The sequence below is a fragment of the Akebia trifoliata genome, chromosome 12, assembly GCF_017979445.1.
Source record: "Akebia trifoliata isolate Shusen 1 chromosome 12, ASM1797944v1, whole genome shotgun sequence".
NCBI classification, from domain to species: Eukaryota; Viridiplantae; Streptophyta; class Magnoliopsida; order Ranunculales; family Lardizabalaceae; genus Akebia; species Akebia trifoliata.
Genome location: NC_141386.1, coordinates 24,129,073 through 24,145,954, shown reverse-complemented (window position 1 = coordinate 24,145,954; position 16,882 = coordinate 24,129,073). Strand labels below are relative to the sequence as shown.

At 37.3% G+C, this 16,882-nt stretch overlaps 1 protein-coding gene across 5 annotated transcripts in view; it reads right to left on the bottom strand.

The window, feature by feature from the left end:
- The window catches only part of LOC147389112 (protein RRC1-like), a 34,484-nt gene extending 17,954 nt beyond the window's left edge, over nt 1-16,530 (bottom strand). For 2 of the 5 annotated variants that reach the window (XM_086419318.1, XM_086419319.1), the window contains exons 1-6: nt 16,371-16,530; nt 15,827-15,879; nt 15,581-15,713; nt 15,373-15,418; nt 11,545-11,605; nt 11,302-11,430 (exon numbers count right to left, since the gene is read on the bottom strand). In XM_086419318.1, coding sequence (XP_086275444.1) covers nt 11,302-11,430; nt 11,545-11,605; nt 15,373-15,418; nt 15,581-15,713; nt 15,827-15,862 — 405 coding nt within the window. In that variant the 5' untranslated portion in view covers nt 15,863-15,879; nt 16,371-16,530. Of the gene's footprint in view, nt 1-6,850; nt 7,871-11,301; nt 11,431-11,544; nt 11,606-15,372; nt 15,468-15,580; nt 15,714-15,826; nt 15,880-16,370 lie in introns of those variants that run through there. The other 3 variants (XM_086419320.1, XM_086419322.1, XM_086419321.1) reach the window with 3 other exon arrangements.
- Nucleotides 16,531-16,882: the final 352 nt, after the last annotated feature.

The window sequence follows — 16,882 nt, the reverse complement described above, 5'->3', positions numbered from 1 at the left end:
TGGAGATTTTTTTAGTCCATACAACACCTTCAGCTTACACACAATATTTTCTTTCCCTTCAACTACATATCTTGGGGCCTGATCCATACACTTCCTATAAGTCTCCATGAAGAAATGTATTTTTTATGTCTAATTGGTAAAGTGGCTAGTTAAAATTTACTGCGACAAATAGAAGAATTCTAATAGAGTTGAGGCGAGCAACAGGTGAAAAGGTCTCACAATAGTCTACACCATAAGTCTGAGTATACCATTTAGCCACCAATTGAGCCTTAAGGTGATCAACAGAGCCATCAAGTTGATGTGTACACCCAACGACAATCAACAGTGGCCTTCCCGAAAGAAAGAGGGGTGAGATCCCATGTCTGATTTTGATAAAGGGTATGCATCTCGTTATCCATATCCAGTTTCCATCCAGAAAAAGTCAGAACTTGACGATAAGTACTAGGAAAAAAAATAGTGGACAACAAGAATGCAAAATAACGAAAAGTAGAGGAAAGGCGATGAAATGATACCAAATTAGAAATAGGTAGGAATGAATACCTTTTTACAATGCAATGGGTAGCGTAGAGGATGAGGTTGTGTGGGAGGATGTGGAAGATCCTTAAAAGAAGTAGGAGGTGGAGGATGCTCAGGAGAGTCAGGTGATGGTTTGGCTGCGGCTGGACTGTAAGATACAATTGAACGATGCTAAGAGCGCTGATAAACCTGCAAAGGAGGAAGAGAAACGGGAAGAGAAAAAATAAGCAAAATTAACTCCCACTGACGAGAATGAACCAGATCAGAGTCGAATTGATGACCCGCAGTGGAGAAAAATGATGTAGACTCAAAAAATGTGACATCAACACTAGTATAATATTGACGCCCTATAAGATCAAAACAACGATAACACTTTTAAGTTCGAGAATAACCTAAAAAGCCACTAAACAACTCGATGAGACAATTTATCATGACCAATTCTAAGAATGTGGACGAAGGACACACACTCAAAGACGCGCGAAACAAAAGGACAGGGCTTGGCCTTAAGATATAACAAAGAGAAGGGTGTTTGGTTACCCAAAACAGGTGTAGGAACTCAATTAATGAGAAAACAAGCAGTTAGAACACCATCGGCCCAATAAGGTTTAGGAACTGGCATGTTAAACAGTAAGGTGCAAGTGTTATCCAAAAGATGACGAAGTTTACGTTCAGCGATACCATTTGTTGGGACGTATGTGGGCATGTAGTCTGATGGATGATACCATGGCCTCTGCAAAAATTAGACGTATAGTTTTGGGTATATACAAGGGCATTGTCAGAACGAAAAATTTTAACATGATGTTCAAACTGAACAAATCTCATTATAAAAGGCTAAGAAAATTTTGGGTAATTCAGAACAGTCTTTCATTAAAAAAAGCCAAGTCATTCTGAGTAATCATCCACAAAAATGATAATAAGAAAAATCAAAAATACTATTTATTCTTACAGGACACCAAATGTCCAAATGGACTACATCAAAATGACTCAACTGATGACTCTCCAGACTATGAGGAAAACTACTACGGTGATGCTTGCCGAATTGACAAGCCTCACATTCTAAAATTGAAAATGGACTTAACATGGGAACAATTTGTCGCAACTTCTGCAATGACGGGTGACCCAAATGATAATGCCACTGTAAACGAGAGTAGCAACACTCAGAGCAAGAACTGGCGCATCACAATCTAGGAAATATAGCCCATTTTGTTCATGTCCCAAACCAGGGATCTTCTTCGTCCCGAGGTCTTGAAAAGCACAAGAGGTAGGAGAAAATGTTACAAAATAGTTTAGGAATTTTGTTAGCTGATTGACAAATAGATTAAAAGGAAAGTCAAGAACAAATAAGCCAGAAGTGAGTTTCATTGAATTGATAGGATGAAAAACACCAATGCCAAAGACAGGGTGAGAAGGACCATTAGCTAAAATAATATGAGATTTGGATGAATGAAAATTAAAAAAAATGGAAGAGGTACCAGACATGTGAGCACTAGCACTAGAGTCAATAACCCAAGAAGATGATGGGGATCGAGATCATAAACAGAATTACCTATATTGATTATAGTTGTTGTGGGAGTAGATGAGGAAGAAGATAGACTTGACAACTTCTGAAGAATCTGACTAAGTTGAACAGTAAGATTGTCCTAAGACTCAGAATCAATAATCGGTGGTTTGGAAACAAATGGTTGAGTAATAGATGTGGAAGATGTATCAGCAGATGCATTATGGGCATAGTCAAGACGTCCCCATTTGTCCCAACAATAATCCCAGTATTCCCTGTCTTACCACAATAGTTGCATTTCCAATTGGACCTATCAGTACCATGGTCAAAGCTAGTACTACCACTACGAACCCCATGGGTTCCACTACAATTACCACTACAACCACCACTGCGAGTACCGCCGTGTCCATTAAAAAGAGTTCGACGAGTACCATCATTAGTGACTAGAGCAAATGACTCCTTAAGAAAAAAAAAGGAGTTGGGTGCATAAGTGAGGCCTTTTGAAGCCAAGAATATGCATTTGTTGCAGTAAGAAATCGTTCACTAGCCAAAATCCGATCCCTGAAGATACTATACTCTCAATTAAGACTAGACAATAGTAATGCAACTTGAAATTCTTCCCGTTGACGTCGTTGAACATCCGAATCAATGTTCAGTGGTTGATAGAGCAACAACTCTTCCCACATACCTTTCAAATTACTGTAATGTTCATTCAAGGGTTATCACCCTATTTGATAATGAACATGCGTTCAAATAACTCAAACACCCTAGCCACATTACTCTCATGAGAGTGTATCTCAGCAAGAGAGCTTCAAATCTTCTTTGCAGTACCAAGGAGTTGGACATTGGAAGCCATAGATGGTTTCATGCTTAACCAAAATTAAGTCATAACCAATGAATTTTCACGCCACCAATCTTCGTAGTTATTGGAATCTTCAGAAGGAGAATCTTCAACAAGGTACTTTGTTTTCTTCTTGGCTCATAAGAACACCTTTATAGCATGGGAACAAGAGTGATAATTATTCCCGTTCAACCATATCGAGGTAATTTGCTTGGTTGAATCATCACTTGGAGAGCTACGTTCATCCATGAGAACAACCACAAAGAGAAGCAAATACACAACAAAGGAGGCAACAACCGGTGTAAAAGACACCGCAATAAAATCTTCTAAAAGGTCTGAAAAACAACACCACGAAGCCTCAAAACGCAATTACAACCAACCATAAACACACAACCACGCCCTAAATACTAGGGCTGCAACTTGGGTGGGCTCAACCCAAACTCAACCCGATTGATGGGTGAGCTTGGGTTGGGTTATATGGAAAATGAGTTAAGCTGTGATAGAAAATATCAACCTGAATTGAATTCAGGTTGAGATTTGGGTTGAGTCTCCGGGTAACCCGACTCAACCCGAACCCGATGCTATATATTTACACATAAATATATTTACTCATTTTTTTTTTTTAAATATTAGTTTTCTCTTCCTAATATATTTGGAAAACCAAGGAAAAAATTATAATCTAAAAATTAATGAATTTGAGGTTGTGTGCAAATTTCTTCACTAGTGATTTTGTTTTTTATATTATATTTACTTTTTAAGATATAAAATAAAATTTATGTATTGATCAAAATGAAATTAGGCCTGCTCAATGAGGCCCAACCCACCCAAAATTACCTAACTTGAGTTAACCCGAGCTCAACCCAATTTTAGAAGCTCAATCTCAGGTTGAGCTTGGGTTAATGAGCTCTAACCTGATGGTCGTATTGGGTTGAGCCCAAGTTAGAAAGAATCGTAGAAAAGTAATTGTCAAGTCTCATAATGAGAGCTTGGCCGACATTAACTAATGTGTGAATGGACATAAATGCCCTTACATAGAAATAATAAAAAACCAAGAAACTATATTATTTCCAATACTCCCCTTCAAGATAGGGCAAATATATCAACTAAGCCTAGTTTGATAAGATGAGAGTTGGTGATAGAAGGGCCAACGGACTTTGTAAGCATGTTGACAAGTGGATGTGAAGAAGATACAAAGACTGTCTAAAGAGTACCAGATCGAACTTTCTCTCTGAGAAAATGAACATCAACTTCAATATACTTGGTTCTTTCGTGAAGAACTAAGTTAGAAGCAATCATGATGACAAACTTGTTGCCACAAAACAAAGTAGAAGAACCAGAGATAGGAAATCGCAAGTCCGTTAGCAAAGGTCGAAATCAAATAAGCTCACTTGTGCCAAGGGCCATTACACCGTACTTAGCTTCAGCAGAAGAAAGGAAACCACTCTGTTTCATACTTTTCTACGAGATCATGTTACCACTATGGAAAATACAAAAACCAGATGCAGATCTCCTATCTGTAAGAAAACCAACATAATCAACATCAGTGAAGCAAGACAAATGAGGTTAAGCAGTGGACGAGTAGAAAAGCCCAAGACCAGGACGCGACTTCAATTAGCGAAGAATACGATAAACGGCATCAAAATGAGAATTGCGTGGAGCATGCATGAACTAACCACACTAACCGCAAAGGTCAAATCCAATTTAGTGTTATATAAATCAGACGACCTACGAGTCTCTAATAACAAGAAGGATCAGATAATAAATCAAAATTCGACATGAAAACAGTGATACTAATTCATAGAAGAGGAAGCAGGACAACAACCAAGTATACTAATGTCCTGAAAAAGATCCAATATGTATTTGTGCTGAGATATCCAATATGTATTTGTCCTGAAAAAGATCCAATGTGCTGAGATAACAAAATATCATGGCAAGAGCGAACCACTTCAATCCCTAAGAAGTACTTGAGAGAGGACGTAAATCCTTAACTTCAAAAGCACAACCCAATAACATCTTTACCCTGTTAATCTACTATACATCATCTCCAATCAGGATAATATCATCCACATAAACCAAAACAATGGCACAACGGCCATCCAATCCTCGACTAATAAAACAAATATTATCTAAGTGGCATCTGAAAAACTCCATAGGTAAAATAATCTCAAAAAAAATTTGAAACTAGGCTCACGAAGATTGCTTCAGATCATACAAAGATTTAAGGATGTGACATATCTTTCCAGAATACTCCCCCTGAAGATCAAACCCAAGAAGGAGGTCCATATAAATAACCTCAGTAAGATCAAATAAATTTTGCACATCGAGTTGGTGAAGCAGCCATGAATGACAAGCAGTCAAAGAGATAAGGAGGTGAATAGTAGAAATTTTAGCTACAGAAGCAAATGTAGCACCAAATCATTTCCTAGAGTCTACATAAATCCCTTAGCAACTAGGCGAACCTTGTATCGATCAACTACATTATCTGCGAGATACTTGACATTGAAAACCCATTTACAACCAATAGTCCGCTCCCTAGAAGGAAGAGAAACAAACTCCCAAGTATGATTCTCTTGCAAGGCATCCATCTCAGCAGTCATGGCGACAGTCCACTGAGGGTCTCGTAAAGCCTCTGAAACAGACCGAGGAAATCGAATATAAGCAATGATAGAAACAAAAAGATTAGGAGCAAGGGTAGGGGAGAATATACTTGAGCCCAAGGAGAAGGTTGGCAAGAGTGGAGAGGGGCGTAAGTAACGAGAATTAACCTAAAACGTTGGCGAAGAAGAGAAAAGCAGAGATGGCAACATTATAGGAGAAGGTCCTGACAAAGGAAAAAGTCCTGTAAAGAAAAACAATACTGCAAAGAAGACGTGGCACAAAAATAGAAAACATTTTGAAAAAAAGTGACATCAAGAGAATGTATGACACGATAAGAAACAGGATCATAACACCGATACCCGTTTGACATAAAAGAATAACCAAAGAAAACGCATCGAATGGCCTTGTCATCTAATTTCATGCGATGCGGGGTCCTATTCTGAACTAAACGATTGCACCCAAAACCTCTGTGTGAAATAGGAAAGAAGGTGTTACCAAGGCGAAGAACATGAAGAGGCACCTGTCCCCCTAAGGTGCGATTCAAAATACGATTAATAAGAAAAACAACAATGAGGATTGCCATGTTCCCATATAACTTAAGAATATGCATTCCTCGAAGAAGACAGCAGACAATGTTCATAAGATGGCGGTTTTTACGTTCTGCCACCCTGTTTTGCTTAGGAGTGTAGGGGCAAGTCAACTAGTGAAGCATACAAAGATCATGAAGGTGAGAGTGAATCCCATCAAAAATATATTCCACTTCATTGTCAGACCGAAGGGCTTTTACAATGATGTTGTATTATGTCTTAATCATTTTAAGAAAATTAACAAAATAAGAAGCACTTCAAACTGAAATCGCATAAAATAGACCTAAGTACAATGAGAATAATCATCAATGAATGTAACATAATACCGATGACCAGTAAAAGCAGTAACAAGGGAAGGCCCCACACATCAGAATGAATTAAATCAAACATAGCATTAAACCGATGCATGCGAGGAATATATAAAGTATGAGTATGTTTGAAAAACTCACACACAGGACACTAAAATTTATGTCCGCTACAACAATTTTTTAAAGCAAGGAATAAAGAGCATAAGTGCTGAAAATTAACATATCTTAAGCGGGCATGCCACAAATCTAAAGATTAGAAGAAAAAGAATGACTCCCAAAGGAGGGAAGAACAAAAGTCGAAACAGTAGTATTCAAAGATCTAAACAGGTACTGCCAATTCCGCTCAAACCCTTTGCCAACAATCCTCCTTGAAGTCAAGTCTTGAAAAATGCAGTGAGTAAGAAAAAGGTTATTAAGCAATTTAAAGACTTGGTAATACTACTCACAGATAAAAGGTTAAGTGATATGTGAGGAACATGAAGCACAGAGTCAAGAGAATTACCAGAGGATAAAGGGATGATAACCTTGTTGTGTATAAGTGTAAGGGGCCCATCAACATGACGAACCTCCATATGAGTAACAAGAAAAGTAGATGAAGTAAAATGGCTAGGCTCACCGGTCATGTAATCAGAGGTATTAGAATCAATAACCCATGTTAGGGGAGCACGACCCGACTGGGTGCCGTGAGATGCAGAACATATATTTGGAGACGTGGTAACAGAGGCCACAGTCGAAGAAGATCAAGTATGAGCATGGGTCTGATCACAAATAATAGTGGCAATCTGAGTCTGAAGCTGCTACAAATCAATAGGGCCAGGAGAAGTAGGAACTTGTGATAAGTCTACAGCAGCAATACGAGGAGTAGAATGCCGCAAAAAAGGAGTGGCAATAGACCGCAACAAGTGAGGATAAAGCTGAAATCATTAGGCCTTCTCATAGCCAATCTTCCCACAGTGGTTGCAAATAAGGTCACTCTATCGACCTTGACGACGGCCCCCATGGCTATGACTTCCTGATCCCTGGGCACGAGAATCAGAAAAGACCGAATTGGCTACTAGAGCCGTCTAATTTGTCAGTGGAGCAGAAAGAATACCAAAAGCCTGAGACCAAGACTGAAAATCTCAACCATGATGCAATGCCATAACTCACAAAGGAAAAAAGATAAAAAAGCAATAGCAATAAACAAATCGACAAACACTTAAGAGTACGAGAACCAATAGAGGGTGCCAAAGATAGAAGAAAATCAGTCGAGAAGGTATGAGTAACAAGAGATTAACAGCAATACGGAATAAAGGGAGGAGAGGCAAAAAAAAACTTGAGACTTTGGCTAGAAGAGAGGTCTCTCACAGTCCCAAACCAGTGTGCGAGATTAAAACAGGAGCAAAGATATCCCATATGATGCAGAAAACAGCAACTCCAGCAGCTCTGTCGCATAGTTAGCTCTATTACACAAACACAACCCCAGCAACAGAGCCAGCACAGCAGTCAAAACAGCCCAGCCAAAGGCAACACAGCCATTATCACAGTCAAAAGTAGCCCAGCCAGCAGCACCACAACAGCCCTTATCGCAGCTTGTAGCACAGCCCAGCCAGCCAGCAGCACAGGGAAGGACAGTCGAGCCCTATCGCATGAATCTAGTCAAACAAGGAGGTCCAAAAAAAAATATATCCAGCCCTATCACAGGGACCTCTATTGCTGCCGCAGGCCCCAAACAATACCCTATTGCTGTCGCAGGCCCCCAAACAGCACTCTGTTTCTGTTGCAGGTCACCCAACACCACCTTGTTGCTGTTGAAGCAGAAAAACAGCACCCCAGTCGCTGTCGCAGGCCACCAAACTGCCCCCTGTTGCTGTCGCAGGCACCAAACAGCACTCCTTTGCTGTCGCAGGGCACCAATCTTCACCCTTGTTGCTGTCGCAGCCACCAAACAACACCCTTGTTGCTGTCACAGGCCACCAATCTTCACCCTTGTTGCTGTCGCAGCCACCAAACAACACCCTTGTTGCTGTCGCAGGGCACCAAACAGTCCAGCAATGGCAGAAACCCTAAAAAATCCTATCGCAGGCTAGGGATAAATCAAAGCAGCCTATCGCAAGGCAGAAATCCTAACGTAGAGCAGAAATACAGCATAAAAACACTATCACAGCATGTGATCACTGGCACAATCCTTATCATAACATGCGATTAAGGGATCATGAACCAAAAACAAAAAAGCCTCCGAAGGGGAGATCTTCTAATGAAGTTCTTGCTAGGATATTAGGTCTCAAGATCTAGAGGGTTGATGAGGGAAGAAAATAGAGGAGAGGAGGAGAGAAGAAAGAAGATGTTCCTTCAAGGTCCTAAAAAACGAAGAGGAAAACCCAAGGAGGGGGGTCGATGGGTCCTCTAAGCTCTGATACTAAGAAGAATTGTGGAAAAGTAATTATCAAGTTTCATAATGAGAGCTTGACAGATATTTATATTAACTAATGTGTAAATGGACATAAATGCCCTTAGATAGAAATAATAGAAAACTAAGAAACTATATTATTTCCAATAGGGTTGAGGGTTATATAACTTGGGTTGAGCCTGAGTTGACCCTCCAATCCGCGCAACCTGCCCAGGTTGCAGCCCTACTAGATACATATCTATGGTTTAACTTGCACCACTACAACGAACTGAAGTTCGTTTTAACACAAAACTGCAATATAAAAAAAAAATCAACTGCAGTAATAAGGGTTTAAAAACCCCCAAAAATTAGGAGAGAAGGAAGAAAACTCCGCTCTGATACCAAGTAAAAAACCAAAACAGCTTAGAGTAAAAAGAGGAGAAGAAGAGGAGAAAGAGAAGATTGGGGAGAGAGATAGCCGAACTTACATGCATAGTAGGGTTTAAATAATTAATCATTAAATAGTATTTGGGGGCGCACCCCATTACATAAAAAGGCCCATAGGGCTGTTGCACAAAAGAGGAAAACAGAAAAATAGAAACTCTTACAGTAAGGAAAGCATTTTTCTAGAGTTAATGAGGTAATGCGAGACATGGGAGAGAGAAATTCCAAAGGATTATCATCATCATCAACATAATATTTGCCTAAGAATACCAAATACACATTCTGACTTAGGAAATGAAGAAGCATAGACCTATCATTGTCGTCGTCATCACCAATCAACCCCAACTATAAGGGAACGTAATCTCCTCTCATAAAAATAAAAACAGGTTTTCACATCTTCATCATCATCATCAAAATATACCAAGAACTTAAGGTCGGCTAAACAAATCCAAAGTCTTCCATTTTAAACACCTCAGATCAGCAATCATTGGAGAATTAATGGATACACATCACATGTGCAATTAAAAGAAATAAAGGACACAAAGCACATACATACCACCATATAATGCAAAACAAATGTTGTAACTTAAGAATCAGGTAAAGACCCCAAATGATCACATATCAAAACTTTAAAGCATAGAAAAAACATGTTCTGACTTAAGAACATGATCGATACACATCATGTGATGGACACGTACACGTGATGGATACACATCACGTGTGAAATTAAAAGAAATAAAAGACACAAAGCACATATATACCAACATGTAATGCAACATGCATGTTCTGACTTAAGAATGAAGAAGCATAGGCCCTGCTCACATACCAAATATATTAAGCATAGAAAATACCTCCCCCAAACCATAATCAATGGCTTCAAAGAAAATCCCATAAGAAAACAACAAACTAAAAAGCAGTGTTGTTAATTGTAGGTTCAAGTGGAGTAATTGACTAAATTCTACTTGCTTCCTTTTACATCATAGAAGCCAAGTTAGTGTACGAAAGCTTTTTTCCTGATAAGTAAATGCATAGTATATTAAAAGTGGTCAAAATGACCAATGGAGACAAACAAGGCTAAAGACCAAATTACAAAGGCAATTCTACACACCCAATCTCATCTGTGCCCAAGAAATCCACAAAAAAAGGAGCCCCGAAAACTCTTTAAATACCTTACACCAAAAAAATCAAACACCCATGATAGATACAATAACATCTTGGATGGGGAGTTACTTGCCCTCGAAAATCCAAATATTCCTCTCTTTCTATATACCCCAACAAATTGGAAGGTTTAGGATCTTGTGTCATTCCACAGGAGGTGGTTGGTAAGGAATAACGAGTGGTTGTGATGCAGGCAGGGTGAGGGGTTGAGTCGGCATTTGAGGGGATGCTGGGCTGATGGAGGGATGTTAATAGCCATGGTGGAGAAATGGGAGATGAGATTCTTTGGTATGAACAGTGCACAAAAGAACAATGGCATGGGGTTTGGAAGAATAGGGATAATTCAAAACGTACCAATTGATCAACAGTGCAGACAGAAGGCGTAGGTGGTTCAATCTTTATAGTGATTTTCTTCTAATTTCCAGTTGAAGTTACAAGCTGAGATGGGTCAAAGACTTGCTCTTCACAGTGGATATTCCAAAAACCAGAACTGAAGGCGATCGAACCAAGCATTAGAAATATTCACTTTAAATCATTAAAAGTCAAATCTTCTTTCAAATTGATATGCATTAGAAAGGCTTCAAAACATTTCGAAACAAACATAGGCACCTCGAAACATTGCATTTGATGAATGAATATGTCGTGCAAGTCTTTTTATTTGATCAAATGAATCTTTGAAGTTACAAAATGGGTTTAATGCTTAATTTAGTTTTGAGACATCGAATTTGATATATTTTGGTATTTTACGATAAACATTCCAGAAGGTTCCTTAACATTCAAACTTCAATAGAAGGTTTTTATATCTGTACTGATATATCTCACTATGCTTCACGGAACGTACAGAAAATAACAAAATATTTCAAAACATTGAGACACATTCAAATTTTCAGAATGCTTCATTCCAGTATGTCAAAAAATCAGAATGTTTTGACACACATGAAGTAGAATGAAACTTTGAACCATGAGTATAACGAACTACTTACAGCAGATTTTTCATTATGTTCATGCTCGTGATTTCGCCTCTCCCTCAGTTCCTCCTTAATTTTAAATTCCTTTAGAATATTATCTATGTTTCGTGACTTCTTTCTTTCCTTCTCCTTTGGCCTCTCCTCCTTTTGCAACACAAAAGCTTTAAAGTAAAGCTCTCTTGGAGAACTGATCAAACAAAAAGTTCTATTGACATGATTGATTACTAGTTCCATTATTAGACAAACTGGATTACTGACCTGCTTCTCAAGTTCTTTTCCTTTAGCAGCTAAAGAAGATGGTATGAAAGATGGAACATATCTGCATATAAAAAAGGTAGAGTTCAACTTCCATAATACCAAAAGTGGCAAACATACGACCTCAATAAGTAAAGATTAAAACAGAAATTGTGATATTGCTAGCTTGAAGTCAATCAGAATGGTATGCATTTCAATTTCTAAAAGAAACTTTATAAAATTTTGGAATAATGCTTAAGCATTACAAAGAAAAAGTACAAACTATAAAGAAAAAGTAAAGAGAGGCAAAAAATGAGGAAAAATTTAGATTGGAGGTTCCCTATCCACATCATCACATTAGTCAACTTTTCAACTAACTATAATGTCCTCCAACATCCTCTGGATTTGGAAGAGTCGCACCACCTCCTTGAAAGCACTTGCACATTTCCATCCACAAACACAAATTGTGTACAAATGCAGCCACATTTCAACTTCTCTTCGATGAAGAGTCAATCAACCTCAATATGTTTGGTTCTATCATGTTGTACGGGATTATGGATAATATTGATTACCGCCTTGTTATCAAAGTACAACTTATAGGCCTAATTCGGCTAGCAAGATTTCCATCCAAAGAAGCCCACATACTCCATTAGTCATAAACCTAAACTCAGCTTCTACACTGGACCTTGTGACCACGGCCTATTTCTTTCTCTTCTATGTCACAAGATTGTCACCTACAAATGTGCAATACGTGAAGTGGAACACAATCTGAGTGAGATTTTTCCCAATTCGCATAAGTATGAGCTTCAACTCACAAGCTACTACAACATGTACATACATTAAACCCTGTCCAGGGGTGGACTTCAAGTACTTCAACATTTTGTGTGCAACATCCAAGTGTGTTGTGGTAGGATCATGCATAAAATGATTTGCCACACTGATTGTATATGCAATATTTGGTTGGGTTAGGGAGAGATGGATAAGACAACAACCTACAAGTCTCTAATATCTCTTGCATCCACGAAGAGACAACCAATAGCTCCACTAAGCTCATGATTTTGTTCTATAGGAGTATCACATGATTTACATCACATTATACTTATCTTGTGTAGAATATCAACGACATATTTCCATTGTAATACAAAAATACGCTTTTTGATTCTGGCAACTTCAATCCCAAGAAGGTACTTCAACTGAACTAGGTCATAAACATGAAAATTCTTTGCCAACTGGCCCTTTAATGTTCTCATCTTATCATCATGATAATTCTCAGTCATTTCTATCTCATCAACATAAATAACGAACATTGTAATTTTCTTGTTTGAATACTAAATAAATAGTGTGTGGTCATTAAACACTCCAACAAAAAAATAATGCCCCTTTTCTAGTTCACCATCGCATGAAAATCCAAAAATGCCTAGCAAAAGGGTACCTCACTACACCAAAAGTCTTCTAAATATCTTACTTCACCCAAACCCACTTTAAAACAAAGTTTTCATGCAAATCTTCATATAACACGGGTATTCTTTCACAAACACTAACACAAGGACTCCTTACAACAATTGTACCATCCCATCCAAAGTTCCTACTTTCATTTTGTTTATTCCAACATAAACTATGGTATCATCTCAAAACAAGCAAGCCATGACTAAAAATTACTCCATTCATCACCTTGTAATGTATAAACTAGCCATCAAGTTTCTTTAGATTTCTCACCAAATTCAATTCAACTAAGTGCTATATCGTTTCATCACCTTTGTTGGTCCAAAATGATCTCTTTAGTTTGACGAGCCTCACAACCATTGAGCTTGAAGAAAAAAAGAAACGATTAAGCTTCTCAATCCATTGTTCACTACCTAGCCTTATTAAATGTGATTCTAACATTCCAATTTCTCCATTGTACTAGGATGTTCAAGTTCGGAAAAGCAATCGAGAGGTTAGTTCTTAGTAAAATCCTTTTATCATTATTTTCCTCAAGTGTCTGTTAGCTCTCGGCAACTTTCATTTGGGGATAGAAAATCCCTTTAAAAATGGCATTTTCTCATGGTTGACAGTTAGGGATAAAATCTTAATAGTTGACCGTTTGACTGGAGAATCTGTCGATGATCTCCTTATTCATTATAGCTTTACTTGAGTAGTTTGGTGTCATTCTTCTACCTTCTTGATATTTATTGGAGTCTTCCAAGATTTGCTTCAACTCCATTCTTCTCCTACAGTACCTTGGCCTTTATATCTAAAAATAAAACTTTTGGGGGGTTAATCCATTTTGTAAATTGTTGGGTCTTCGGAAGGAAGGTAACATGAGGATTTTTTTGTGAAAATAACAACCAATTCAAGGCATGATTTTGAACATCTTGGGCATCATTTTCTTTTGGTGTACTTTTTACAAAGAATTTCGATGTTTTCTCTTTGAAGATTATGTATTTGATTTGGAACCTGAATTAGAAGCTGGAAGACCTGGATGGACTTGATTAGGAGCATGGGCAACCCTTCCCGCATGAGGTAGCAATGACAGGAGATTGACCGGTCATGGTCGAGTGATCAACACCTCAAGGGTTGAGGGGGTGCTTCGCTGCTTCTCCTGTTGCAACTACCTCTCCTCTATTTGAAAGGTAAAAGCCCACCAGAGAGATGCAAGTGCTCTCATGAATGAATGAGTTAAACCATTCAAGATAATCATATGAGATCTTGTGATTGGGGAAGACTTGTAGTGCTCCACATTTTTGTTGTTTCTTTTTATTTTGTAGCTTTTTTATATATCATTGTTCTTGGTGGGTCTTCTGAACCTCCCTTTGTAAGTTTTTCTCATTCGGTCAATGAATTTTGACACCCATCAAAAAATAAATAAATAAATAATCCTTCTTGAAATAGCCCTAAGAATAAAATATACTTGATTTAAATGGTTTGAACATGCACGGCAAAAAACCATCAATAAGAAACTCTTCAATACAAGTTGAAGACTAACAGAATAATAAGAAGATCGTAGCGAATAGTGAACTGAGATAAGTGGGAAAAAAATTTACAACATACTCAGTCGTAACAGAAGAAATGGACCTAGATAAAATTGAATGGGAAGATAGGATTTGAGGCAAGTACTTGGATTATGATATAATTAATGATGATGGTGAGATAATTCTTCTAAAAGTGTAGAGACCAAAGGAAAAGATATATTTTAGGTTCATGGCATGGTTTTGTCCACATATTTTAAACACAAATTTCAATTTTCTTCTTCTTACAAAACCAGAGCAATACAACCTTCATTAAGGTTAAAAATCTAGTTTTGAATAATGTTTTAGTTAGAAGAAAAATCGAACCAGTCTCAACTAAAACATTCTAAGACAAACCAAAAACATTCTCAAAACATTTAATGTTTTAGGGTTAATGTTTCATTCCACTCATGGCCAAAACCAAAATGTTCAGTTAGAAGAAAAATCGAAACAGTCTCAACCAAAACATTCGAAGACAAACCAAAACATTCTCAAAACATTTAATGTTTTGGGGTCAATGTTTCATTCCACTCATGGCCAAAACCGAAATGTTCAGTTAGAAGAAAAATCGAAACAGTCTCAACCAAAACATTCCAAGACAAACCAAAACATTCTCAAAACATTTAATGTTTTGGGGTCAATGTTTCATTCCACTCATGGCCAAAACCGAAATGTTCAGCCAAAACATTCAAAAACAAAACGAAACTTTGAACCATGACCTCTCTCTCTCTCAAAGAGAATTCCATCATATATATAATCTTCCTACATAAATATTAAGCGTTGTCAAATATGTATTCTAACAATTCTAAATGGAATATGGCCAACACCAAGGTTCCATCTTTAAGAATCAAGTACATTCATTTACCTACTTCCCTTGTTTGGAACAGATACCCCATCTTTGGAATTTCCACCTGCCATTGTCGAATGAATAGAAAAGCCCCATGTTTTTATTAATGTACCCTCGTAATTGAAAAAAAAAAACCACTTATTTACCATAGAATGGGGAAAAAATCAAATGAATTACCAAAGGAAAGGAAGTAGCAGTGAACATAAAGTTACTTAAAAACACTGACCTTCAGAATCTTTCGGCCTCTCATCCTGGTTAAGTGCTCCTTCTCTAACAAAATTCTTTGTCCCTGGCTTGTTATCTTCTTGGAATGACTCTAAAAATTCTGCATATAAGCAAGCAGTTTCATTCTCTTCTCTCTACAAAAAAAAAAAATGTGATTCGTAGATACCATCTAAGTTAGTTTAACTCAAGTCAATGCCAACATCAAAGGAGAATATGAAAAAATAAATAAATAAATAACAGTTAATACCTTTTTCCTGGCCTCTTCCTCCTTTCTGTGTTTCATCCTCTCTTACCACAAAGCTGTAAACCCAAGAAGCGTAAAACATTGAAATCCAATTAATAAACAACTATAAAAATGAAAATATCCAGTAAAAAACGCCTCTAAATTTAAATTCCACAATAAATGGTTCAGAAAATTTGCACAAAACTCCCTTGATCAAGTAATCAAAATAAAGCAGAAACTACTGTGAACACAATCCATTTTATAAAATAATATATAATAAATAAAAAAAAGATATTAATTGGCATTTCTTCAACATTTGATCCGAATTTATCAGGTAAAACTCGTAATCAACCAAAATTCGCAAAGCATAATATATAAAATCGTAGTAGTACGACCAGAAACCCCTAATAACAAAGAAAATGAAAAGGAGAAGTTACTAATTTAGCTAAAACAGATTGAAAAGCGCAAGATTAAAAAAATTTTACAGAAAAACACTGACCACTACCATTTTAAAAAATAAAAAAACAATGACAATCAAACGAAATCAAAATAAAGATTATGAACGCACCAATATTTGCAGATAGAAATTGGAAGGAATCGAAGAGAGAATTTGATTTATAGGGTTTCTAGAATTGCAGAAGAGAGGTTTGGAAGGAGTTTTTGTTGTCGCAATGACGAGAGACGAAAGTGGAGAAGAAAAACGCTGAAACTCACATGGTTTCAAAAATCGGTTTGCCGTCTCGTCTTGTCCATGAACGAGACCGAGTTGTCTTGGACGATTCAACTCGAGATAAACCATTTAAGTTGGTTTACAATTATTTTATGAAAATAATTAAAATTTTGTTTAGAAAATAACCTAGATTAGAAGATGTTTAGTCATAAAACTATGTTTTATTTATATAATAAATTTTTAAATTCTAAAAATTTAATTACTTTAATCAAAATCCCGATTGACTCAGACAAATTTTAATGTCTTAGCTAGGGCAGCATTGGGTCGGGTCATGTTGAGGTAAAGGTATTATGAAAATTTATCGAACCCGACCATTTAATAATTGTGTCAAAAACTTAAATCCAAACCTA